Consider the following 26038-nt stretch of genomic DNA (forward strand, 5'->3'; position numbering starts at 1 on the left):
CTTTCCCCTTCACATCCCAACTGATTTTTTGACCAGAAAAGTCAAGATGCACTACGTAAAACGTTACTGAAAAACACATTTATTTTTTCCTCATTATATACATACATTGCTTGCTGCTGGATGTATGATACAGTTCATCATTCATTAAAATGAGCGATGCAGTTCATTTTCAATGTTTCTGAAAGTGTTTTGTTGCAACTGTCTGTCTACAACGGAGTGACTACACTAACCCCCTGCCAGAGTATTTTATTAAAATATAAATCAATTGGCCTACACCTGCGATTTGAAACCTGCCCTTACAGCAGGGTTCCAATAGACCTTGCAGGGGGGAAGGCCAAACTCTTCTTTGGGGGATCACGTCCAGATACTGGCTCTTGTTAAACAAATTAAAGGTAGATGTTTATTGCTGTTGTCTTCCTGTCTCGGTAGCCAGGAAAAAAACACCTTTCACGTGTGTTGGGTACACAGAAAGCTGCTGAATGCATGTTAAGATGCAGGTTTACACTTGCCTGTGAAGTATCCAGGTACGGGCTGATCTTCACTGCTGCGATCATCTAACATGGTCCCAGCCACCTTAATTTGTTTTGGGTCCTGTTGCCACCAGCTGAAGTAATAAATTGGCATTTGCTCAGAGAAAAGCTGTGGCAAGCATGAAGGTTTTTCAATGATGTTAAGCTAACTTGATTTGAAAAGGAAAGAATTCCCCCCCTTTTCACCTACCTATCATACCTATTATGGGGGGCTAACGCTTGGTTTGGTGAAATGCTGTCAGCTCCAGTACTACCACCTCAAACACAAGTGGTGCATGTAAATATTAACTCAAGCTTTTTGTCCGAGAACGGTTTCCAAAACTGTAAGATCACCCTGCTTATAGGCTGTGTCTAATTGGAGCACTGTTATTCAGTGACCTGAGCCTTCTGGAGAAGGCAAGGTGAGAAAACCACTGAAGTGCCACAAATCGGAAGAAAACAGGATCAAGCTTTGGGAATTCTACTGGTTCTGCAGTGCTATCTCAAGAAATGAGGGACTGTGATTTGTGCCATCATCAATGTAAAAGCAATGTGACTTTTATTACGAGAAACGTACTCATTCTTGCTAACTAAGAACCTATTTGCTGAATTCCAAGGGAAATAAAATTTAAGTGCTTCAGACCAAAAGAAAAGGGGGCACAGGGAGACTGTAAACAGATGTAAGGATAAACACTTCTGAGGAGTTATTACCCTGTTAACAGGTTTTCACTGAAGACTGAGATTTGTTTTCTTTGCAGTATTAAGACCCCAACATGCGCAATTCCTTCTTAAACACACTCTTCTTTCCAGTCAAAAAGTGTCAGTTCACAGTTTGTTTCAGCAACTTGGCAAGTCCCAGACTACTGTCGCAGTTCAGCGTTCTAAACCAGGACTGCTTCCTTGGGGAATACACAAAGGTATAGCTGGCTACAGTACGCTGCAGCTGTGTTAGGGTATTATGAAAAAAGTCAAGTAAATGACAGAGTAACGTATCTTGAATAGGTGAAGTTTAGCTAAGTGCTATGATGCTGATTAATTAAGCTTCAAACTATTGCATTTACAGTTAATAATACAAAAAGTACAAAAAAATTATCTTACAGAGTGTTTTTTTGATCCTGAGTATTCCCAGGAAACAGAAAAGTGTCTGAAATATTTTCCCCTCCCAATTTCTGTTAAACTGTGGATTTCTCTCCTTAAAAAAATAATTTGATATAAATTTAAAATGGTAACATCTATTTGCTCTGATGCATTAAGTTTAGAAATCAGATTTGTATGCTTAGACATAATATAAAAACTGTATATTTCTATTATCTAACAGTGTGCAAAACCCATGACTTCATGTTGGTTTTTACTCCCCATAATAAAGGTGTACCTTTTTTTCATTTAATGAGTCTTCGAGCTATGTTTGAAAGAAAAATAATTTTCAGTTGATTATATTTGCATTTCAATATAAATTATTTCCATTCCCACTGCTAACATGACATTATAATGATGATGTTCCATACTTAAAGTATGGAATATAGCTGTGCTCATCCACAAGTTGCAAGACTTCTGTTTAATAAACACCAAGCACAGTACTTCAGATTTCAGTTATTTTCACATGTACATCAAATTAGTCCATCTTATTTCCTATATAAAAACATCCTGATGCAATTTTAATAAAGATAGTATGCTTAAAAATTTCAAATATATAGTACATTTGTTTCTGTACATGTAATTTCATGTACATGCATAAAAACATGCAAGATTTCCTGACAAAAATACAAATATGGAATCCTACAGCTTCACAATTTACACCTTCTTTGGCAAGCACAACTTTGTATCACATGATGTAAGTACCATCTTTGTAGTATTTCATGGATTCTAGTTGCTGAGCCATTGCAAGGACATCCTGAAATCCTGTACTGAGTCCTGACATGTGCTGAAAATAAGCTTCCTTCTCCACCTGGACAGTTAGGTTGTTTACACCAGCATCTTTGAGAATTGCTGTAACCTGCACAGAACAGTATGGTTAACATTAGTGTTACACTTTATATGCATCTCCCAGTAACTTGCAGTATCCTGGCTCTGAAATACTTCAGAATGACAAAAATATCATCATAAAGAATTCAGTTTTCTGGAAAGCAAAGACTAGCTTCAGAGGGTACGTACGGCTTTGCAACTTCTGTAAGCCGCAGAACTTTTTGTTCTGCAAGCCTTTGCAATTTAGGAAGAAGTCATCTTTTAAAAAAGGGAAAAATTTTGTTTTAAAGAAAACAAAAAACCCAGGCAGACACAGTAAGTCAGTTATAAACCCACAATTAGCATCCAGATATCCCCACTGTTTTGCAGCATGAAAGCAACGTCCGTCTTCTCAGACCAGATGCAGCGACGCTTGCAACAGTGAGAAAAAAAATCCCGTGCTTTTTTTGTTGTTTTGGTTTTGCAGGTGTTTTAGAGTTCCAAGCTAGCAGGCAAGGGAATGTACAGCATTAAAGATCAGCTCTGAGACCTTAACTAATAGTTACAAAAAAAAAAAAAATCATGAACAGCAGCTTCAGATTCAGCCTATGACTGACAAAGGGCTAAAGAATAAGACATTAAAACATTAATTGTGGAGGCTGCAGACAGGCTTGGCTGCAGTGAGCATGACATAGTGGAGTTTAGAATTTTGGCCTCTTAAAGGACCCACCTGGAGGAATCCCATGGGTTAGGACTATTCTGTGATGAGGGTTTAAAAACCTTGCATCTTACCTGCTGTACAATTCTCTGTTCCATCACATCAGATACCACTTGCACATGTATGGTACCTGCCACAACACTTGCAGAGTGACACCAAAAATGAGGATCTCTGTAGGATATGACCCCCTCTATTTTCTGAATCTGTAAAGAAATTACATTAGCAACAGTTACTTTAAGAACACATTTTAAACTTGTGTATGTACATGGATAATGGTGGCAAATATTTCCCAGTGAAACAAAGCTGTATAGCAAAGCAACTTTCCAGCTGACCTGTATTCAGAAATACGTAGTATTGAAAGGTCATCTTGCTACTACTGGCAAAGACAAGAAGCTAAAAGTCAAGCTAAATGAAAAAACCCAGCAGAATGCCATGCTAAATAGGATGTGAAAAAACTGATTCAGTGTACAAATCAGAGTAACATCAACAGTCAGGACAACCAAAAAGCTGGCTGGGCATTTAACTATTTCTGGGTCATCTGTTGCTGTACTATTCAGGATTAGCAGCTGTTTAGTTATCATAGCTGGACTTAATTTATCATTTTTTTTTTAAACTGATCTTTGCACTGGATCTGGCTGGGATGGATTTAACTTTCTTCACAACAGCCCGTATGGTGCTGCATTTTGAATTGGTGCCTAAACCAGTTTTGACAACACACCAGTGTGTTGGGCATTGCTGAACAGTGCTTGGGCACCATCAAGGCTTTCTCTTTTTGCACTCCACTCTGCACCTGCCCCGGTGAGTGGGCTGGGGTGGGCAAGAAGTGGGGAGGGGAAACAGCTGGGACAGCCGACCCAAGCTGGCCAGAGGGATATTGCGAGCCATGTGACACCATGCTCAGCAGTAAAAGCGGGGGAGGGGGGGGAAATTTGGGCTTCCAGGGTGGCTCTAGGGACTTGTCTGGGTATTGGTCTGCGTGGAAGGCAGTGAATGATTTCCATTGCATTGCTTGTTTGTTTGGGTTTTTCCTCTTTCCTTCACCTGTTAAACTGCCTTTATATTGCCCCCAGATTTTTCTTGGTTTTGTTCTTCCTTTTCTCTTCCCTGTCCCACTGGCAGTGGTGGTTGTAAAGGGGGAAGCAAGCACCTGGGTGTATGGATGCTTGGCTGCTGGCTGGGGTCAACCTACAGCAAGCACATTGTTTTACTGTGATGTTATTCTTTCTCATGCAGACGAGAACACTTCTCCCTCTCTACTAACTGACAGGACACCATCAGGATAGTCTTCCTTGCTGCCTCTAGTTGATGGCATCCTCAGAGAACATGTTACTAGTTCTTTGACAGAGAGGAGTTCTCCACACTGAGGCCTGCACTACAGATTTGGGCAGGAACTCCAAGTAAGCCAACAGTGAAGACTAAGTACAGCCTCAATGTACATACCACACTGCAGCAGACAGGAAGAGAATGGACTAGAATGAAAAAGTAATTAGAACAAACATCTCACCTGCTGTGAACCATCGTGCCCTTTATGATATGGAGAAATAAGAAAACCTGCAATTTTACAGTCTCAAGATACAATCCTGTAGCCTGAACCGTGCACATCAAGTTTAACGAGGCCACAGCTTTGGGGAATTGCTATGTAACTTTCTTAGTACTTCCCATGCTGTTACCACGCATATCTGAAATCATGAACTACCCATAAAAGCAAAGAACAGTAATCCTGTGATGTCTCTGCAAAATACATTTACAACAACTTGAGACATGAAGTGGTCTAAGACAATGGAAGCTGTCAGACTTATCTACTTGAGTTTAGTCATTATTAAGAACAGTTATAGCTTTGTATGTTTGTATATGATAACATTTAGAATTGTAGTTCTGACCTTTTCTAAAGCAGCATGCAGATCTTTCTCCTGTTCTGGAGGTATCCGCAACAAAAGCACTTGACAGGCATCTTTCAATAGTGGGATAACACTAAGAAAAATCAATGTAGCAATAAAAAGAGAGCAGAGTGGATCAGCTATGAGCCATCCAAATTGCTGAATGAATATCGTGGATACGATAACACCAACACTGCCGAGAGTGTCTGCTAACACATGCAGAAACACACCTGGAAACAAAATCAATGGAGTGATTAAGCTGAAAAGTTCTGTTTAAAATGTATGTGTATGTTCCACAGCAGAAACATAGTAAGCTTTATTAAATTTGGTAAATACCCTTCAAGCTAAACAGAGGCAACTATTTTTTTTTTTTGTCTGACCTGTGCAAAATTAAATAAAACATTTAGCTTTTCTAATATTTAATTACAGATCAATGAAATAAAACATTTTTACTCTACAGTGCAATGATCTAGGCAGGCATTTGCAGATTAAACCAAACGTGAATAGTCTTTAAATTGTTAGTAGGATTTGTACTGTATAGCATAATCATTTAAACTGTATAGAGGGACTGACTGATCCTTAACAGAGGATAAAATGATCAGTGTAAATGCACTGGCCTGCTAATGCGGACAGATATTAATGTAGCACTTGGTTTTTGTATGCCAGCTCTGCTCCCATTTCACAAGAAGATTGTCTATCTGCTACTGCTAGGCATTTTATACTTTATACTGCTTTAATGGTGGGTAGCATTCTTAATGTACATTGAATGGGCACAGAAAAATAATTGCTAACCATTTGCAAGATTAGTGCTAGTCAAGCGTCAGGATTTGAAAGAATACTGAAATAGCTAAGAGTATAGGCAGATTTCACAAAAATGCCAGACTGCTGAATTAGAACATAACCAATGAAATATGAGACTATTTGCTAAAATGTTTATATTCTGACAAGCTTACATAAAAAAAATCATTCTTTTGTACATTTTTTTTTCATAAGCCAGGCAGTTGGTAAATAACTACTTTGTAACTACTAGGAAAAAAATTCTAAGCAGCAGCTAAGCTGAAATTTTTTATATATTGCCCTTCTCAGTTAGCTTCTGATTTTACACTTGTAAAAGAAAGTTTCTTCTTTATCACCTTGTCTTCTGAATCACAGATAGAAACATATTCTAGATGACTGGTTTGAATTTGTTCTTCTGCTTCTTACCCCCTCCCTCAGTTGTTTTTATAAGCAGCTGTCACACGATACCTAGAAGTGTGCTACTAACTTTATAGATAAGAGACCTTGTACTTTCATTTACAGATAGGACTCAGAAACAGGGACTTTCAGCTTATTCAATAAGGGTTACAATGACTGATTATAAATGCTAGTGAAGACTGTTTATTAATGCTTTTTATTGGTCCTTAGATATAATCTACGTCTAAGAAAGCCATGCAAAGAACCATTTCAGGTAATGTTTCTTCAAGTTAAACTCATTAATGAAGAAACAGTTTGAGAAATTAATGTACATCATATCAAATGGCTGCCAGATCACTTCTGGAAAGAGACTTCAAGAATGATGCATAGTACTGGGTCTGATTCTGAAAATCTTCAAAGTCTGCCAGAAATCACATGTATCATTTACAATTCAACCATCTCTACTTGCCTCTCATGTTGGTATTCATGCCTCCTGCAGAAGACCCGTGGGAATGTCCATGGCTGTGCCCATGGTCACTGTGGGAATGGACGTGCCCGTGGCTGTGGCTGTGCCCATGGTGAGAATGGCTGTGATCATGTAAGTGACAACCTCCCCGAGAAGCCCCATGGGAGTGCGCATGGCTGAAGGCACAGATACCAACAAGGTTTACAATCAGCCCTCCAACAGAGACTGGCTGTGAGAGGGAAAAAAGTTTTTAACTTCACTACATCCTCCCAGATGTTCAAGTTTATTTTCTAGAACACGGTAAACAGAAACAGTGTGCACCCAATCAAGGAGAACTGTGAAAACATTAACATCAACAGAAGGATTATTCTAATGTGAATTCCTCATCATATTCCTTTCAGTATACAAGCTGATTTCAAAGGAATTTTCTTCCTGTCTCAAAAAAAGCCAATTCTCACCAATCTTCCCCAAAAAACCACCGAATAATGACCACCAAAATGCAAAACCTAGTATCCACTAATCAGGACAAGATAGCAAAATGAGTTTTAAGAAGGGGTGATTGATTTTATTTACTTCCAAAACCACATAAAGTGTTTTGAATACAACCTTTGCTTTGCTTTCATTGGCAAAATTAAAATTGTATACTGTATCTAAGACACACGCACTTCACTAATACTGTAGTTAACTGAAGACAGCAGCTAGTGCTTTACTGGTTGAGCTGTGCTTTTTATCGGTCTGCCTATTCTTCTACTCTTTTGAAAAACTAGCAAAGCTAGTAGAATTAAAGAGTAATTTCAGCTAATAAAGGAGTTAAGCAATTCCTTCTTAGGGGTTATGACACCTTTCCTTGGCTACATAGTCTGTGCTCACGTAGAGGGGTTAACCCCTCCCACCCCCAAGAAACAAAATCCGTAGTGAAAATGGAGCAAATATTGAAGATTAAGAAGAAGAAAAAAAATCATGCCTCAGTTCCATCAATACACATTTCTAATTGTGTCTACATAAAAATCTTTCTCTTTTTACTGGAGAGCAGGAGAGCACAAATTGGCAGGCGGGGTGAACAAGTGAAGCTGGAACTGTGACAAATTAATAGGCTTGGATTTGCAGAATCCCATAATATAAAATATTTAATTTGATGAAAATGAACTATTGCATTTGGAACAAAGGGATGGAAACTTGAAATTTTAAGTAGGGAGCCCCTGAAGAAGCTGTGGAATGTAAGGACACAGAGGTGTAGTTACTATTAGCTATGCACAGCTTCATGATTGCTCATGCTATATTGTTATGAATATCAACTCAGCATATTGTTACGAATTCTGGCTGAGTTTTGAGGCTTCTCAGAGACTAATATAAAATCTTTTCTGTAACAATTTACATTGGTCATATGACATAACAGCAGAACAAAATTTAGCCTTGTGCAGATTATTTCCTTAGTATCTTTCACTGTAGAAAGATCACCACCTAAAAAGATTACAGCTTTAACATCTTAGAAAAAAAAATTATTTAGCTGCTACAATTACATAATACTCACCCCTATATACTTTCATATTTTAAAACTAGATGTATTTTGGATTTTAAAATTAGAATATGTTAAAAAGTCAAAGCATATTTTAGACCTCTTGAGTATGCAACTTCTCCCTCCTTAACTTTTTCAAGATGAACGTAAATGAACCATTAACTGCCAAGGAACATTCAAACAGAACGACAAAACTTACAGTTAACATGTTGGTATCTATGTCTGGAGGATCCACCAGTCTGGCCACTGATTCCATGAAGACAAAGAAAGCAATTACCATCAGAAAAAGGCCATTAATAAATCCAGAGAGAATTTCTACACGTCCATACCTGAAAGCAAACATATGTACTTTTGAGAGTGAAGAACAGGTACTCTGAACAAATTTCAAAGTTATAATAAATAAAGCTGTAGCATTTAATACAGCATTAAGATTGCTTCCATTTGTTTCTTTAATGGCACAAAATCATGCTTTTTTCATGGGTTATTTATTTCTGACCAAGAAAGCTAGTTTACAGCTGTCCTAATACCAAGAATTTAAAGCTATATTAATGTACTTTTATATATACTGTACATTCAGGGCTTCAAACTGCTAAACTGCTATGCAATTTAAGCATACAAATTTTCATTATGTCAGCAGAATGGAAACATATGAACACTGAATTTCAACATTTTTTTTTACATATATTCATATATAGAATGAGGTGATTTCTAAATAATATTCATAGTGATACAGTTTTAACTGTAGATATAAACAAAAATTACATTTCAGACACTTTTTCGCAGGAGTAAGAGGGGAATAGTATGAACACAAAAGGAACAGAAGAGACATAGCAAAAAACCCACAAGAAGCATGCACCATTAAAACATCCCAAACATATCTTTATAGCAGGGCATTTTGAAAACAAGCAAGTAGAGTAATTTCCAGACAGTCCTTAAAGAACCTAATATACATACCCATAGGAAAATATACGAGTTGCTTTCCACCTTGTCATCAGAGCTGCAAAAAGCCCCATCACTAACGCAGAACAATCAAAAAGCATATGAAATCCATCAGAAATAAGACCAAGGCTATTGGTCCATACTCCATAAAAAAGTTCCACAAAAGTGAAAGCCTAAAATGAAAGAAAATTTTAATCTTGCTTCAAAGATTAACTTGTAATTTAATGCCTTGGTAGCTAGCAGGAAACTCTTTTCACAGGACACTTGACCATTTTCAAAAGTATTGTTCAAAGTATTTCTAGACCATTTTCTCTCTCCTACAGTGAACAAAAGTGATACATTCCAAGTTTATGAAAAGACATTTTTGAACCTACCCTCCCAAAAGGCTTAGACCTAAGAAAACAACCCTCTACAGGAGTCAATTTAAGTTCTCATTTAGAATTTTAAACTAACATTGTACAGACAAAGTTTTAAGCATTGTCATTAAACACTGTAACAACTCACGTTTAAAAGCAATGCTGTCTATACACCTGTTCTGTAAAAATTTTCTTTACCAATATAGTTCACTGTTTAAACCTTAGGAATTAGTTTTGAGAAGGGTAAACAAGGAAACATTTTTAATACATACATTTTCCCTGTAAGATTTACTATTATTAACTAGTCTGCCTATGAACTTTCTTTCTTGTCTTTCATATTCCAGAATGGAATTCCTTAAAGTTATCCAAGTTTCTCCCCGTTTTCTTGGATAATTGCCAAAGAACAGAGAACTTTGCAAATGAGGTTCTATCAGTCTTGCTTACTGCCTCACCTTTTCCTATTTGAGAAAGAGAGAAGCTAGAAATAAAACCAGCCTACTCCAAAATGTCACCAGTAAATCCCACGCTTACTATTTTGTTGTCCCCATCCTTGAAGGCCTTACCAGTTTCAGCTTACCTGCTCTTAACATTCAGACACCACAATCTTAAGCATACGACCATACAAGTACTTACTGGTATAACAGTTACACATAGAACCAGTGCTACCACTGTGACAACAAATCAAAGTAATCTGCCACCTACTGCGAGATTAGCATAAGAATCTTCTATTTTAACATTCCATCTAATGAAACTACTCTATCAAGGCCCACTTTAAAGACAATTGAACATGGGAAACCTTTAAAGAATAACTCTTCTTACTGTACTATGTATATACTACTCTGATTTGGTTTGAAAAAAAACCAACCACGCACTTACCAGATTTAGGCACAAGAAATAGAAGATCTGCCTAGAATCATACTCCTCAAGGATTTGTTTCAGTGACTCCTTAATAAACCGGGGTAATGACTGAGAGCTCTGCTGTAATGCATCACCCATGAAGTTATAGAGAGGAGTGCCTTCAGGGGAATAGCCAATAAGGGTACCCTTCTGCCCTTTCCTGGAGGGGTAGGACAGGATATTTGCAGCTGCAAGGAAAGTATTGAAGTTTCAGTTGCTGTTTCTAAGCTTCACAGCTATTTTATAATGTGTTTTATCAACAATCAAAGCTTACATGAAATCTGCAGGCAGCAAAGTGATTGTCAACTTCATCTTGAGGTTTATAATTAGGTTTCATTGCTATGTAAGATTAGATCATCACTTCCACAACAGAAAAGATGTATTGCATTCTTTTTTTTGTAGACAGACAGTAAAGGAGCACAAAGTTACAGGCCTCTTTTATTCAGAAGAAACTATAAAAGCTCATCCAAAAGAATTCTGCACATACCCATTTTCTGATTGGCTTCCCAGTCACATGGACAACAGATTTATTAAAAGGTAAGTAAGAATACGTACATAAGATGAAGAAGACAGCACTCACTACCACCCCTCCAGAAAGAACGTGCTCTGTGCTTTCATGGTGTGGTGGCTTGTTCATAGCTCGAAGCTGGTCTGTTATTGGATGAGTCCAAAAGTTGCCAAAAAGCAGTGCACTAATGAAAATAAGAAAGGATCCGTATCGAGCACATGTGGAAGCTTCCATCTTGACAGAGCATATGGACTCCACGTAGAAATCCAGGATCACAACAAAAAAGATGACTGTTACAAAAGGCATGATGAGAGAAGACCAAGACTCTACTTTGCTCTGCAACAAAGAATACATTTCAAACAGGACTGTTCACCATTAGATGTGATTGTATATACAGCATTAAATCTAGGTCACTTTCATTACAAATGTTTTCAGCAATCCATCAAAACATAAATTATTTTATACTTTCAATGTATCACACAAACTCAACATTCCAGCTATGGAAAGAGGCACATAGCTAATATGCACTGCAGAAGCTTATTTTAAATACTTTAATGTGCTTAAAAGCAACACCATATGCAACACCATGTTAGCAATGGTCTGCTCTCCCTAAGCACGCAGGCATAACCAACATGTCTTTAAATTACAGTAATCTACTCCTCAGGATAAAAGAGCCCTGCATTTATTGTCATTAATACTTGTGCAATGTTACTATATGAATCCAGGATATAATACCTGAGGCAGAAAGATGAAACAAAGTTATTACACAAAAGAGGAAATCAAGGTATCACACAGATAAACATAAAAATATAAGAGGGAAAATTTCAAACAGAGCTTACTACAAAAATGATGGTAACTTTAGGAATTTTAAAGATATTTTAGAGGAAAGATTTAAAATAAATTGTACTTGACAAGCAGAAGCATTACAAAAAAATATATTTTTTGTACTTGCTATCTTACCTCCGTTGTCAGAGAGAGGACAATGACCCATGGGCACAACAAAACGACAGAAACAAGATGAGACAAAGCTTGAAGACGCTTGGCTCCACCTACATCTACAGATAGTTTTCGGGAAGCGATGTGAAAACCAACCTTACAGCACAATGCCACTACAAGAAGCAATACTCCGCCCTGGAAACATAGAGGGATCCCATTAGCATTTCTTAGGATTCAAATATCTCACTCCAAACAAAGTGACGCTGACATGAAAGAAGATTAATATGCTTTCCTTAACTTACCAATGAAAGCCAAGGACAGGGTCATTTCCTGTAATTGCTACTCAAAAACAGTAACACAGCATACATAGTTATACCTCAGCACTATTCACAACACCCTAATAAGACTTGAAGTTTAAAACTCTCAATAGTGTTAATTGACATACAACAGCAGTGAACTGGTAGTGAACAGCATACAAGGAAAAAGAAAAATTACACAGAATTTGATTTCCTATCTTCCATTATTAAAAAACTGTTGAAAGCATACGTAAATCCCAAAAGTACCATGTCACCTGGGTTTCTAAGCTTTTGAAAACCTTTCCATCACTTACCTTTAATTGCACCGTATCATAGTGCTTCATAGTATTTTCTTCCCTTCACAACTGTTCCATAAATGAATCACAAGATACACACATAGCACCTCATCTCCCTTATATCACACTTGTTTTGAGCACAGTTAACCAGTCTCCCTAACATTTAATTTATTTTTATATTGACACTTTCTCAGCTGCTCTGTATTTTTTTTCCGTCATAGTCTGCAATGCAGCCACTTGGCACAAGACTAAGCTAACCAAACAACTCAATTAGCCAGGTCAATTCCATACGGTAAGATTTTGATACTCAGTTGTTACTCATGCCACCAGTTATAATGTGACTATACTACTGAGCAGAAGTATCAGAATCTGTGCCTCCACATACAAGTGTCTAAAGAATAAGGATGCAGATTCCAGATACAAGGAAAGACTGGGGAAAGATAAAGAAGCAGCAAGAAAACACAGGCCAAAAAAGTGAGCAAGAAACAGCATGTATGCAAAGCATTACGAACATCCAGAACACTGATGACGGAATATTTCATGGTAATTTTAATGAGACTTTTTAGGTTATACATTACAGCAAAACCCGTATCAGCTATATAAGCTGAATATTGTATGGTTTGGCTTGCTGTATTGAAGCTGCTCATACTCAATCAGGATGTAAAAATTACAGTGCTAGTTCAGTTCCCATATGGGGTGGGGATGTTTAACTTTCCTGTTTTCATCTAGGCTTGGATTAGGTGTGAGCTGGTAAAATTCTTACCTACAAAACTTAAGAGAAATATTAACCTACTAAAATACAAGTTATTTACCTTGTGATCTGCAACACCCAGGAAAGCAATGATTGTATACAGAACATGGGTAAGAGCACTATCATGATGACCTTCAGCTAAATAAAAAAAATATTAAGGAACAGTTTTATTTTACAATTTTGTTTTTAAAACCAAAGAGCAGGTAGAGATAGCAGAAGACCACAGAAAGCAGATGTAAGCAAACTGAACTGTAAGGTTTGTCATCTCCTTAAAATTTAGGAAGTTAAACAGTTACAAATATTGGGGGAAAAAACCCTCAAGTATTTTGAAATAACAGAACATTGTCACTGTTAAATACTGCACAGCAGTCATGATACAGGATTTAAGTTAATTGAAAAATATACTCAACAGCATTAAAAATCAGATCAAGTTTCACTAAAAGCACTAAACCAGTGAGGTGTCTAAAATATGATCTGTATTTTTCCAATTTCTAAATATTTAAACTTTAGAAAACAAAAAGTAATTGACAAGCACAACGTAGCAAATACTAAAAACCTGACAGGTTTTGGGAAGCCTACCAAAGCACACTTTAACAATGAATTTACTCACTGAAAACTCTGGATTGATTGATACTATTCCTGAATATACCATTTGCACTTGTAATTCCATTTTTCATCCTTCCTTGAGAAAATTTACTTTCACCTTGTTTGTTTCTACTGCCCATCCTTAGATGTACCACCTTTTGCCAGTGTACTTCACTACGATGGGATGATGTGTTGAAAACTTCAACACTTCCAGTTTACTCCATGGCTCTGAAAGCATGTTAGCCAGCTTCCATTTGCGGCTTTAAGTCCATTGTTAGAACTACTGCAGGCTACTTCACGTCACTTTTCAATACAGCAGCTGAACTGAGATTACCACATTTACATAAGCACAAAACAATCTTCAAGCCACCCCCCATGATATTTGAGAAGTCATGGCAGTCAGGTGAAGTCCTGGCAACTGGAAAAAGGGAAATACAGCACTCATTTTTCAAAAGGCTAGAAAGGAGGACCCTGAGAACTACTGACCTGTCAGCCTCACCTCTGTGCCTGGGAAGATCATGGAACAGATCCTCCTGGAAGCTATGCTGAAGCACATGGAGGACAGGGAAGGGATCTGAGATAGGCAGCATGGCTTCATTGAGAGCAAGTCCTGCCTGACCAACCTAGTGGCCTCCCATGATGGAGTGACTACTTCAGTGGACCAGGGAAGAGCTATGGACATCATCTACCTGGACTTTTGTAAGGCCTTTCACTGTCTCCCACAACATCCTTCCCTCTAAACTAGAGAGATGGATTTGATGGACTGTTTGGTGGATAAGGAACTAGCTGGATGGCCACAGCCAGAAAGTAGTGGTCAGCGCTCCATGTCTGGATGGAGCTCAGTGACAACTGGTGTCTGTCAGGGGTCTGTACTGGGACCAACAGTGTTTAGTATCTTCCTCAATGACAGACAGTGGAATTGAGCGCACCCTCAGCAAATCTGCAGATGACACTAAGCTGAGTGGTGCGGCTGAGGTGCCTGAGGGATGGATGCCATTCAAGACCTGGATAAGCTTGAGAAGTGGGCCCATGTAAACATCAGGAGGTTCAACAGAGACAAGTGCAAGGTCCTGCACCAGGGTTGGGGCAGCCCCCAGGATCAATACAGGTTGGGGGATGAAGGGATTGAGAACAGCCCTGAGGAGAGGCACTTGGGGGTACTGGTGGATGAAAAGCTGGACATGAGCTGACAATGTGTGCTCACAGGCCAGAAAGCCAACTGTATCCTGGCTTGCATCAAAAGAACCATGGCCAGCAGGTTGAGGGAGGTCATTCTGCCCCTCTACTCCACTCTCATGAGACCCCACCTGCAGTAATTTTCCTGGTTTCAGCTGGGATAGTTAATTTTCTTAGTAGCTGCTGCAGTGCTGTTTTGGATTTGGTGTGAGAACAATGTTGGTACCACACTGATGGTTGTTGCTAGGTAATGTTTATAACAAGTCAAGGACTTTTTGGTTTCTTGGGCCTTGCCAGAGAGAGGGCTGGAGCGTCATCAGTCATTGGAGGGGACACAGCCAGGACAGCTGACCTGAACTAGCCAAAGAAGTGTTCCATAACATGCAGTGGTGGCTTATTGCAGGAGGGGGCCTGAAAATCAGGACCATAAAGTGGCAATCAGTTAGCTGAGGGGAATGTGCTCGAGCTTGTCTAGACAACAATTAACATGATACAGAGCACAGGGGAGTGGGGGAGGGATGGCGCCAAGGAAAGGTAACACCTTGCTGTTAATTGATGGTAGTTAACCACCAATCGGGGATTGCCTAGTATGCAAGGCTTAGCTTCAAGAACCAATCTGTTTAAAACGCACAGCTTCTGAAAGTGTATATAAACTCATGATTGTGTACAATAAATTGACATTTGCTTGCATCAAGCTGTGTCCGTCTCTTCATTTGCCACAGCTTATAAGAAAGATGGGGACAGATTTCTTGGCAGGGCCTGTTGTGACAGGACAAGGCGTAATGGTTTTAAACTAAAAGAGGGTAGATTCAGACTAGATAGAAGGAAGAAATCTTTTACGATAAGGTTGGTGAAACCCTGAACAGGCTGTCCAGAGAGGTGGTAGGTGCCCCATCCCTGGAAACATTCAGCGTCATGCTGGATGGGGCTCTGAGCAACGTGATCTAGTTGATGTCCCTGCTCATTGTAGGGGGGTTGAACTACATGAACTTTAAAGATCCCTTCCAACCCAAACCATTCTGTGTTCTGTGATTCTATGACTTCCTGGATGTATGGAAAGGACTGCCAGCCAGGCTGTCAACAGTTTACTGCACACACTTACGCTACAGCCATTATATCTAGCATTTCTAAAAAACCAGGGAGAGCCGATCAAAAAAGCTTCTAGCAATCCTAAGTGGTCTGATACGTGCAAATGAGCAAGGAGCCTTTAATTACAACTTAAAATCTACAGCTGAGTTCTAAGTTATCAAAGTAAGTAATGCCATTCATTCAGCTCTAAGTATCAGTATTTAGATGTAAAGGTAAAATCTTACGCTATAATATCCTTGAAAGCTAAGATTCCTATCAAGAAAAATGCAAGCCTGTATAATTCAGTGCACTCACTTTCACATTCTCTCTGCTCCAGATACAGGCACTTGCCCATACACACAACAAGAAAGGATACGATGTTCTGCTATTTTAGCCATGAGGTCATCATTATCAAAAAGTAGCAAGCAGATGACAGCTATGATGAAAAATGCAGCACCTCTTGTCTGTAAGAAGAAAAAGAAACCAACAACAAAACCACATCCCAAATATTTTTATAATGTGCTTTAACAGATTAATATAAAAAATACAGGAAATTAGTCCCTTCCCTCTCTCTTTCTTGATCGATGCAAGCATACTTTAGTTCATACTTCAGTTCAGTAAGAAAAACATGAAAAACCCACCATTTTTTTTTTTAAAGTGACTGTAACAATATAATTTTATATTTGTTCTGGTTTTCAGATTTACCACAGAACTCAGAGCAAATCACCACTGTAGCAAGCTAGATGCCTGTATCTTATGAACTTCAGGTATGATTGCTTCCTTCTTCATGGTGTTTCTGCCTGCCAGAATGCATAGCTACTTAAGCCTGATCACTTCCTATTTTGTAGCATCAAGGAGCTATAAAGCAGATCTAGTGGACAAACTGTAGAATTTTGTCTTAGGGGAAGTAAAGGCTAAAGCACTGTGCAAAGGCTCTGAGAAAGCAAAGCTCTGAAGTCCTTCTCTGGGGAAGGGACAGAGGTAGCTATGAAATCCCAGCTTTCACCACCCTGACTTGTAACACTGCAATTTTCGTATTCATCTTGGCAAAACCCTGAGCTCTACAGATAAAAAAATACTACAACAGTTCATTTTCTGAAGCCAAATACAGCTATGACATTCTTGTTTCAGAAAGTCAGCTGACTTCTTTTTGCCACAGTTCATAAAGCTGAAATATTCAGAGGACAGGGTTATTGCTTCTTTGTTTCTACTGCCTTAGATATGCAGCTTAATTGTCAAGCCTGGTCCTCTAAGATAGATTGACAAAGAGCCTCTCTGAAGCTCTAAATCTACTCTTTGGGTGGTTGGCTGGAGAAAAATTTTTTGTTCCACATGAAACGCTTCATGCTGGATGCCCTAAGCATCTCAGTTTGAGGGCGGTTAGTGTAGAGTGTCAGAGCAGATGACTGTGCTATTCACTTTATGGCCAGCCTTTTTAAAAGTGACTGGGGGACTCCAGCAGCATTTATGAGACAGAAATTTAAAAAAAGCTCCCAGTCTGAGGCAACACCAAAGCCTGACTTCCTCTTACACAGCAAGTACTCTAGCCTCAGGTATGTGACATCATAAGATACCTTTCTCCAACTATCACTGCTTTCGAGTGAAAGTAGCCAAGACTTCAAGGTGCTGGGATGAGCTCACTCCATTCAGGGTTGATACAGCACAGCTGGAGAGAACCTTGCGAAATTTTTGTAATGCAACTCAGACAAAAGGCATAGACCTCTGCTTAAGTGACAGACTGGGCCCAAGTATTCAGCACATATAGGCTCATGCAGACATTAAAGTACTTAGAGAACTTTCTGGCAGAAAAAACAAAGTATGTGAAAACCTATAGACACTGAAGAGGCTAGGCAAGGATCTGGAGACTGTATTGCTAGACTTCAGTGTCTGAAGGCCAGTGCCACTACACATTTGCTTTTGTCAGTTTGAACTGAAAACCTCATTACAAAGAATGCTGACGTGCAAAAATAATTCTCAAGGTTCTTTTCCACCTAGAAACAGAAAACCTCTCAGGTACTTGACATGGATCTCCAACAGGTTCACCCACTGTTTTGCTTTCAATGTCATCTTTATTATTTCAGGTAGTAAATCTTACAATTTCACCACTAATTAAACTAAAAAATCCCACAGTTTCTATGAACATTGTTTGTTTCAGGTAAAGAAGTACTTGAATTTCTAGCATTCGGTATTTTTTGCATTTGATAAACCAACATTTTTAAATACCTTTGCTGGTCCTCCACCTGAGTTTGTGAATAAGACACTAAGGAGTGATAGCACAACCACATCACTGTGCTCAAACAGCAACAATGTCCTATAAAAAATGAAATAAAACACTTACATCCACTTACAAGGAGTTTATCTCACAAGCTTGATGTACACTATTTCACCTAAAATTCAATGACACAGCAGTTAAAGACATCCTGTCATTTCAACAAATTTAAACAATTCAAAAGGATAAATGCGAATCTATTTGCCTTTACCAGTAATAGATCTAGATGTGGACAGCTAGACATATCACAAACTAAGAACTTCCTAACTCAAGGAGCAGATTAAAATTACTCATTTATAGATTACTTTCTTATATTTTCTTCTTATAACACAAGATAATGACTTGCTCAAGATAGAATTATTATTCCCACTACAATACCTCCTCTAACCCAAAGTTTCTGGCTCCCAGAAAAAAGAGAGGTCGTGTGCTGTTCTATTACATTGTGTTTATTGAGGTGTTGATGGTCTAATAGTTTATAAAACCTCAGAACCTCTTAATTACTGAAAACAAGAAATTCTAACTTGCACACTAATCTGCTTCAGATGACAAAGGCAGACTAATAAGCTATACTGACAGCTTTTCAGAGCAGAACATGAAAGTAATAATCACTGTCACATTTACCAAATGCTTCTGCTGTTCTCCACATAGAAATATAGCCTGTTAGGGCCCATGCTACTGGTTCTGTTTGGGAAGACTGCAAGCATCCAGAAAGGCACTACAGTATTAAAAGTCCTATTAATCTCAGGTTTGCCTTCTCCTGTGTATAGAAGATAAAATTTCAATTTCATAAAATGCATCATTTAAGGCTTTACCTTCCTCTCTCTAATGAAAGATGCTTTCTAATACATCAACTGTATGTTGATGTTGCTGTCTAATGTTATTCTTTATAATTACTTAGTACTGCTAACAAACCACGCAAGACAGGCTGAGAGAACTGGGGTTGTTCAGCCTGAAGAAGAGAAGGCTCCCTGGAGACCTTATAGCAGCTGTCCAGTTCCTAAAGGGGGCTGCTTATAAGAAAGATGGGGACAGACATTTTGGTAGGACCTGCAGCGACAGGACAAGGGGTAATGGTTTTAAACTAAAATAAGGTAGATTTAGATTAGATATTAGGAAGACATTCCTCACTGTGAGAGTGAACAGGCTGCCCAGAGAAGCTGTGGATGCCCCATCCCTGGAAGTGTTCAAGGCCAGGCTGGATGTGGCTTTGAACAACCTGGTCTAGTGGAAGGTGTCCCTGCCCATGCAGGAGGGTTGGAACTAGATGATCTTTAAGGTCCCTTCCAATCCAAACCATTCTGTGATTTTGTGAAGTGATTCTTCTCCCAGTATATGCCCTAATGCTACCCAAGTCCAACACAGCACATGTGTACAAGTGCCCTACAACAAATGCAGAGATTGAGTCTAGTCACCTGGCATAGGAATACAAGCTGCCAACACTAGTTGTCAAGTCATGGACTTCAACCCTTAAATAAACAGTTGGGGTTGCATTAATGAGTCTAGGGAAATGATGAAAACTATAGCCAGAAAAACAGCGATCTTGTTGTATCACTCACATCAATAGTTTAAGCACTGTCAAGAATTTCACTGGTATCTTGTCAAAGAATGCATGAAGAAAATTACAAGTTCTGCAGAAAATTACATGTAGTTTTTCCCAAGCACAACAGTGTTCACAGGAAAAAGCATAAAGATTCATCTAAAATTTCAAAAAAATAAGACAAGGGGCTGACGGACAGAAAACAAAAAAAAAAAGAATAAGACAGGGAAAGATCACAAAAATTAGCTTAAATAGAGAGAAAATTCTTTACAGTAAATACATAATTACCTCAGTGGTCCACAAAGAGTAAGGCCAAAAAACCACAAGAGTGAAATGATACATCCCACAACAGCATGCTTAAAAATTTTGATCCACTACAAAAGAAAGGTATTTCATTATTATTTCTCCACAGTTTCAAAATAAATGCCCCATTATTAGCATTATTAGCACAGTAGCTGTAGAAATATAAAGGAAACATACGCTCTGCAGTGTCTGCAAAATTCAGAGTATGATTATCTTCTTACCTACTTTGCCAGGCAACAAAGGGTTTTTTGGACATATTATGAAACAGAATTAATTACTTCTTTTCTACCACAGTACTAGATTCTATAGTATAATCTGAGATCTCCTTAACAAAAAAACTGGACAAAAAGGCTGAAAAAAATTAAGTCTATTTACCTGTCAAAGATGCTGTTTATTTTGTAATCTATTGCATATATCTGATAAACACATACAGAGCTAGATAAAACATTCAAGATACAGAGACTAAGACCCTAGGTCTACAAGTATTTATGCACATGTTAAATTCTTTCTTCAGGAAGCAGGTTGTAATTCAGCTATTCAATACATTATTAACTTCTAATGCAAGTTTTTGAAGAGAAGTAATTTTGGAAACACGTTAAACAAGACAAAGTGCCTATGACAAACATTACATCTAAAAAATCCCCAATTTAAAAAATTTTAGCAATAGTGAAACTGTAACTGGACAGATTCTTCTGAACAAAAATCAAAGATCCAATTTGTTCCTGTCCACACTTTAAAATTCTGCCATATGTATCTAAACACAAAAGCAGTTGACATTTGGAACACTTCTCAGGCTATCCTCCAGACTGTCTCTACTTGGCACATGCACTGTTAACACCGTGCATGAATCAAGTTTTTGCATAGTTACATACAACCAAGATAAATACAAAGCAGGTGAAGAAAATTTATTTCATACAAAATAGCAGGTCCCAACCTGGCCCTGCTCTTAACTTCTCAGGGTACTGGGAACTCAAGATGGGTTTGAAGAGCAGTTACACTAGCTCCTCAACACAACACAACACAACACACCATACAGAAACCACTCTTTTTGCTTGGGGGACAGGACTGGAGGACTTTAACATTTTGCCAGTCCAGAATTAGACCTTCCGAACTGGCGAAATCGGCTAAGTAGACTTCAGCTCTTTTTGAAAATTCAATCCTCAAAAGACATGTTTGTATGGAGCCAAGGACCAAACTTTTCACAACACTGTCAAAAGGAGCTAACAAAACCTACAAATGCTGGTTGTTTTTTACAGTGCACTAGACACAAAGTTAGTTACACACTTCTAGAAACTGCAACCACATCTTCAAGTGGATTAAACTTTGTTCCACTTTTACTCTTGGCAAAAGCCACGCTGTCAAAACTATCTACAAAGCTTATCAAATCACTATTACATATGTCAACTCACCTGACGCTTAGTTACCACTTTTCCAGAAGAAAATGGTTTTTGAAACAAAACCATAAAAAATGCGGACCTGTTATAAGGAGAAAGTTTTCTCTATTAGTACATAAACAGCTTTTTATTCAAGCCTGCTCTAAACAACTAGGTCTCTCCTACTAAGCTCAGTTTACAAAATGGCTTCCTCTGCATTTTTCTTAAAAACACACTGACCAGAGTCACTGGTTTTATTTTCCCTGCTGCATTACACGTCAGATACCAGTACAAAGGTGATGAAAAGTGAACTTTAGTTCTTGTCAACTTTAATGCAAGTTCTCCAGAGAATGGCTAATTGAGAAGTCTACCCGTGATTTACAAAAATCAAAATAACTGACCTTAGTTTTGGGGAGAAATAATACTATGCTTTTTATTAGCAAGATACATACACCCAAAGGCTTATTCACATATGGAATGCTAAACACAGCCTTGTTAGAAATGGTAAGAAAGAAACAGCACGCATTTTCCTCAACTGGGATCAAGAGTAAATGATGGGAAAAAGAAAAAGACTATGATGCTTCAGAATACGCATGTGAAAAGCTCAGAAATGTGAAAAATTTGAAATAAAAGGAAAAAATGAGGTTCCAAATGTACCAACTCTGCCAAGTTTATTACAGAAATGCTCTTCCACATCAGTGCCTGACAAGATCATAGAATGATTTAGGGTGGACAAGATCTTTGAGATCATCAAATTGAACCATTAACCCAGGATTGCCAAGTCCATCACGAAACCATGTCCTTAAGCACTGCATCTGCATATTTTTTGAACACCTCCAGAAATGGTGATTCTACCATCCATTGCGTCAACAGCCCTTCCGTGAAGAAATCTTTCCTAATATCCAATCTAAACCTCCCCTGGCTTAACTTGAGGCTGTTTACTCTTGTCCTGTTGCTTGTTACCTGGGAGAAGACACCTACTCCCACCTGCCCACAACCTCCTTTCAGGTAGTTGTAGAGAGAAGATTTCCTGTGGGATTTTGCCCCAACCCCCAGCTCTTTTGCTGTGATGGTACCACGACCATCTTCATCAAATAGGTAAAAAGCTTCCTTGAATTCAGCAACCTGTTCTTCAGTCAGCTGATCAGCCACTGCGTGGTGGCTGCACAAACTGCATGATCATAAGCTGTGGTGGCTGTTCTAACATGGAGCAGATCCTCCTGGAAACTATGGAAAATATGCTAAGGCACATGATAAGTAAGAAGGTGACTGGTGACAGCCAGCATGGCTTCACTAAGGGCAAATCATGCCTGACAAATCTGGTGGCCTTCTATGATGTGGTCACAGTCTTAACGGACAAGGGAAGAGCGACTGATGTCATCTACCTGGACTTCTGCAAAGCTTTTGACACATCCCACATGACATCCCTGTCTCTAAACTGGAGACATGGATCTGATGGATGGATGACTAGGTGGATGAGGAAGTGGCTGGATGGCTGCGCTCAAGGAGTTGTGGTCAATAACTTGATGTCCAAGTCAAGACCAGTGGTGAGTGGTGCTCCTCAGGGGTTGGCACTGTTTAACATCTTTGTCAGTGACACTGGCAGTGGGATCAGGTGCACCCTCAGCAGGTTAGCTGATCACATCAAGCTATGCAGTGAGGTTGACAGGCTGGAGGGAAAGGATGACATCCAGAGAGACCTTGACAGGTTGAGAGGCAAACCTCATGAAGTTCAACAATGCCGAGTGCAAGGTCCTGCACTTGTGTTGGGGCAATCCCAAGCACAAATTTACAGGCTAGGCGGGGAATGGATTGAGTGCAGCCCTGAGGAGGACAAGAAGCTCAACATGACCTGACAATGTGTGCTTGCAACCCAGAAAGCCTAGGATACCTAGGCTGCATCAAAAGAAGCATGGCCAGCAGGTTGAGGGAGGCGATTCTCTCTCTCTGCTCTGCTCTGGTGAAACCCCACCTGGAATAGTGCATCCAGCTGTGGGGCCCCCAAAATAAGGACATGAACCTGTTGGAGCAAGTCCAGAGGAAGGGCACAAGGATGATCAGAGGGCTGGAGCAGCTCTCCTATGAAAACAGGCTGAGAGTTGGGATTGCTCAGCCTGGAGAAGCAGACTCTGAGGAGACCTTGTAGCAGCTGTCCAGTTCCTAAAGTGGGCCTGCAAGAAAGCTGGAGAGGGACTTCTGACAAGGGCATGTAGCAACAGGACAAGAGGGAATGTATTTAAACCAAAAGAGGGTGGATTTAGGTTAGATATTAGGAAGACACTCCTTACTGTGAGGGTGGTGAAGCAGCCTGGGAACAGGCTGCCCAGAGAAGCTGTGGATGCCCCATCCCTGGCAGTGTTCAAGGCCAGGTTGGATGTGGCTTTGAACAACCTGGTCTAGTGGAAGGTGTCCCTGCCCACGGCAGGGTCTTGGAATGCGATGACCTTTAAGGTTCCTTCCAATCCAAACCATTCTATGATTCTATTATCAGGTAAACATGAAGCAGGATTGTGTCTGCAAAGGATGCTTCTGTGTATTTGCTGTTAGTTCCTAAACTTCAGCTCTCAATCAGGCAAAAACAGCAGTTGAAGCTCCCAAGAACTATAGGAATACAAATTATAAGCAAGCAAGCTTGTCTTCTATACCCTTCTTAAGAAAATGTGGACATGTCCAAGTTTCCCACGATCAGTACTGTCGCAATACGACTAGTTTTGAAGTAGCAGAAACACTGAAGTTTCCTAATGGTAAAGAGGCCTTAAAGAAGAGATGTGGATAGACTACAGAGCTGGGCAATCACTACAGTATGAAATTTTAAAAAGAGCAAGTGCCAGATTCTCCACTTGGGATGCGGTAATCCTGGCTATACATACACACTGAGGGACAGGAGGCTGGAGAGCAGCCCCACAGAAAGAGCTGGGCGTTTGGGTTGATGACAAGTTGAGTATGAGTCATCAGTGTGTCCTGGCAGCCAGAAGGGCCAACCATGTCCTGGGGTGCATGAAGCACAGCACGGCCAACCAGTCCAGGGAGGTGACTGTCCCACTTTACACTGCACTGCTGCAGCCCCATGTCAAGTACTGTGTGCAGTTGTTGGTGCTTCAATGCAAGGACATTAGACTGTTGACAGTGTGTTCACAGAAGGGTGACCAAGATGGTGAAAGGTCTCAAGGGCAAAACTTAGAAGTGGCTGTGGTCACCCGGCTTGCTCAGCTTGGAGAGGGCTGAAGGGTGGCCTCATCACAGCCTGCAACTTCCTCAAGGCGTGCTGCCGAGGGGGAGGTGCCGGTTTCCTTGCTGGTGACCAGTGATAGGACATAAGGAGATGGAATGAAACTGCAAGGGGAAGTTCAGACTGGACATGAGGAAAAGGTTGTTCACTGAGATGCTGGTCAGTCACTGGGACAGGCTGCCCAGGGAAATGATACTGGCACCAAGCCTGTCACAGTTCAAGGAGCATCTAGACAATGTTCTTAGCCGTACAGTTTAGTTTCAGGTAGTCCTGCAAGGAGCAGGGAGTTGGACTTGATTATCCTTATGGGTCCTTTCTAACTTATTATATAATTCTGAAATTACAGTGACTAGAGATATGGGTGAAAACTTATATGAATAGAGTATTTCCTTGATCCACTGCTATGCTTTCTCCTCTTTAATTAACTGATAATAACATAATGGACGGTATAAACTTGATGCTGACAAATAACACCGTAGACTAAGCAAGCTGTAACGGCGGTGGACAAGGCTTCACCCCCTGCACACTCACCCCAGCTGCACTATAAAAATAAACTGCACAAGGTGCACCGCTTTCAGAAGGTCGTAAGACTCGAAGAGGCCCACGGCTTTCAAAAACTTGGCGAAGCACAGCAGCACGATGTAGCGAGTCAGCCTGTAAGAGAAGAGTGCAGCCTGCACCTCCGGCCACGCAGGGCCGCCGCCCGCCCCGCCCGCGCCTCACGCCGCTGAGGCCGCCGGCTCCCACCGCCCCCGGCGGGCCGAAGGGCGACGGCCGCTGCCCCCCGGCCCAGCGGGAGAGGCGGCCACGGGTAGCGCCCGCCGAAGGGGCCCGCCTCACCCAGCGACGAACCGTTCCCTCCCCGCCGCCGTTACCGGGCGCTGGGTACATCCACAGGCCCCAGGAGGCCGCCGCCAGCCAAGGCCTGCCCGCTGTACTTCTCCTCCATGCCGGGGCGAGGGAGCGGCACGGCCCCGCACTCCTGCGGGGGAAGGGGTGCGAGCGCTCCGGCGCGGCGCGGCACGGCCCGCCTCCCCCGCAGCGAGGCAGCGCCTTCCCCGCGGCCCGGCGGCCGCCGCTGCGGGTGGGAACACGGGAGGAGGGGTGGGGTTGGGGGTGGGGGGTGGGGGTGGGAGGGGAGGGGAGAAGGGCGGGGCAGGCCGCCCGCCGGCCCGCGCGCATGCGTCGGGCGAAGTGCGCAGGCGCCCCAGCGGGGGGGGCAGGGGGTGGGGCCGGGCGCGCGGAAGAGGCGCGGTCGTTCCCTGCCCTCGGGGTGGGCGGGGTCGCCGGCGTCCACTGTTTGCGCTGAGGGCGCAGCT

General features: G+C 40.6%; 1 protein-coding gene across 1 annotated transcript; it reads right to left on the bottom strand.

Annotated features, from left to right (window-relative positions):
* Positions 1 to 56: 56 nt before the first annotated feature.
* SLC30A5 (solute carrier family 30 member 5) lies at positions 57 to 25798 on the bottom strand. The gene is made up of 16 exons (XM_055790967.1): positions 25595 to 25798; positions 25251 to 25373; positions 21527 to 21593; positions 20103 to 20188; positions 18232 to 18319; positions 16385 to 16472; positions 13241 to 13317; positions 11861 to 12031; positions 10948 to 11236; positions 10372 to 10580; positions 9155 to 9312; positions 8400 to 8529; positions 6688 to 6913; positions 5049 to 5275; positions 3243 to 3371; positions 57 to 2502 (listed from the first exon to the last, which is right to left on the bottom strand). Exons 1-16 carry the CDS (start codon positions 25666 to 25668, stop codon positions 2332 to 2334), a joined length of 2313 nt encoding a protein of 770 aa, XP_055646942.1. The 5' UTR covers positions 25669 to 25798; the 3' UTR covers positions 57 to 2331.
* Positions 25799 to 26038: the final 240 nt, after the last annotated feature.

This window comes from Falco peregrinus, chromosome Z, assembly GCF_023634155.1.
Source record: "Falco peregrinus isolate bFalPer1 chromosome Z, bFalPer1.pri, whole genome shotgun sequence".
In the NCBI taxonomy this organism is placed as follows: domain Eukaryota; kingdom Metazoa; phylum Chordata; class Aves; order Falconiformes; family Falconidae; genus Falco; species Falco peregrinus.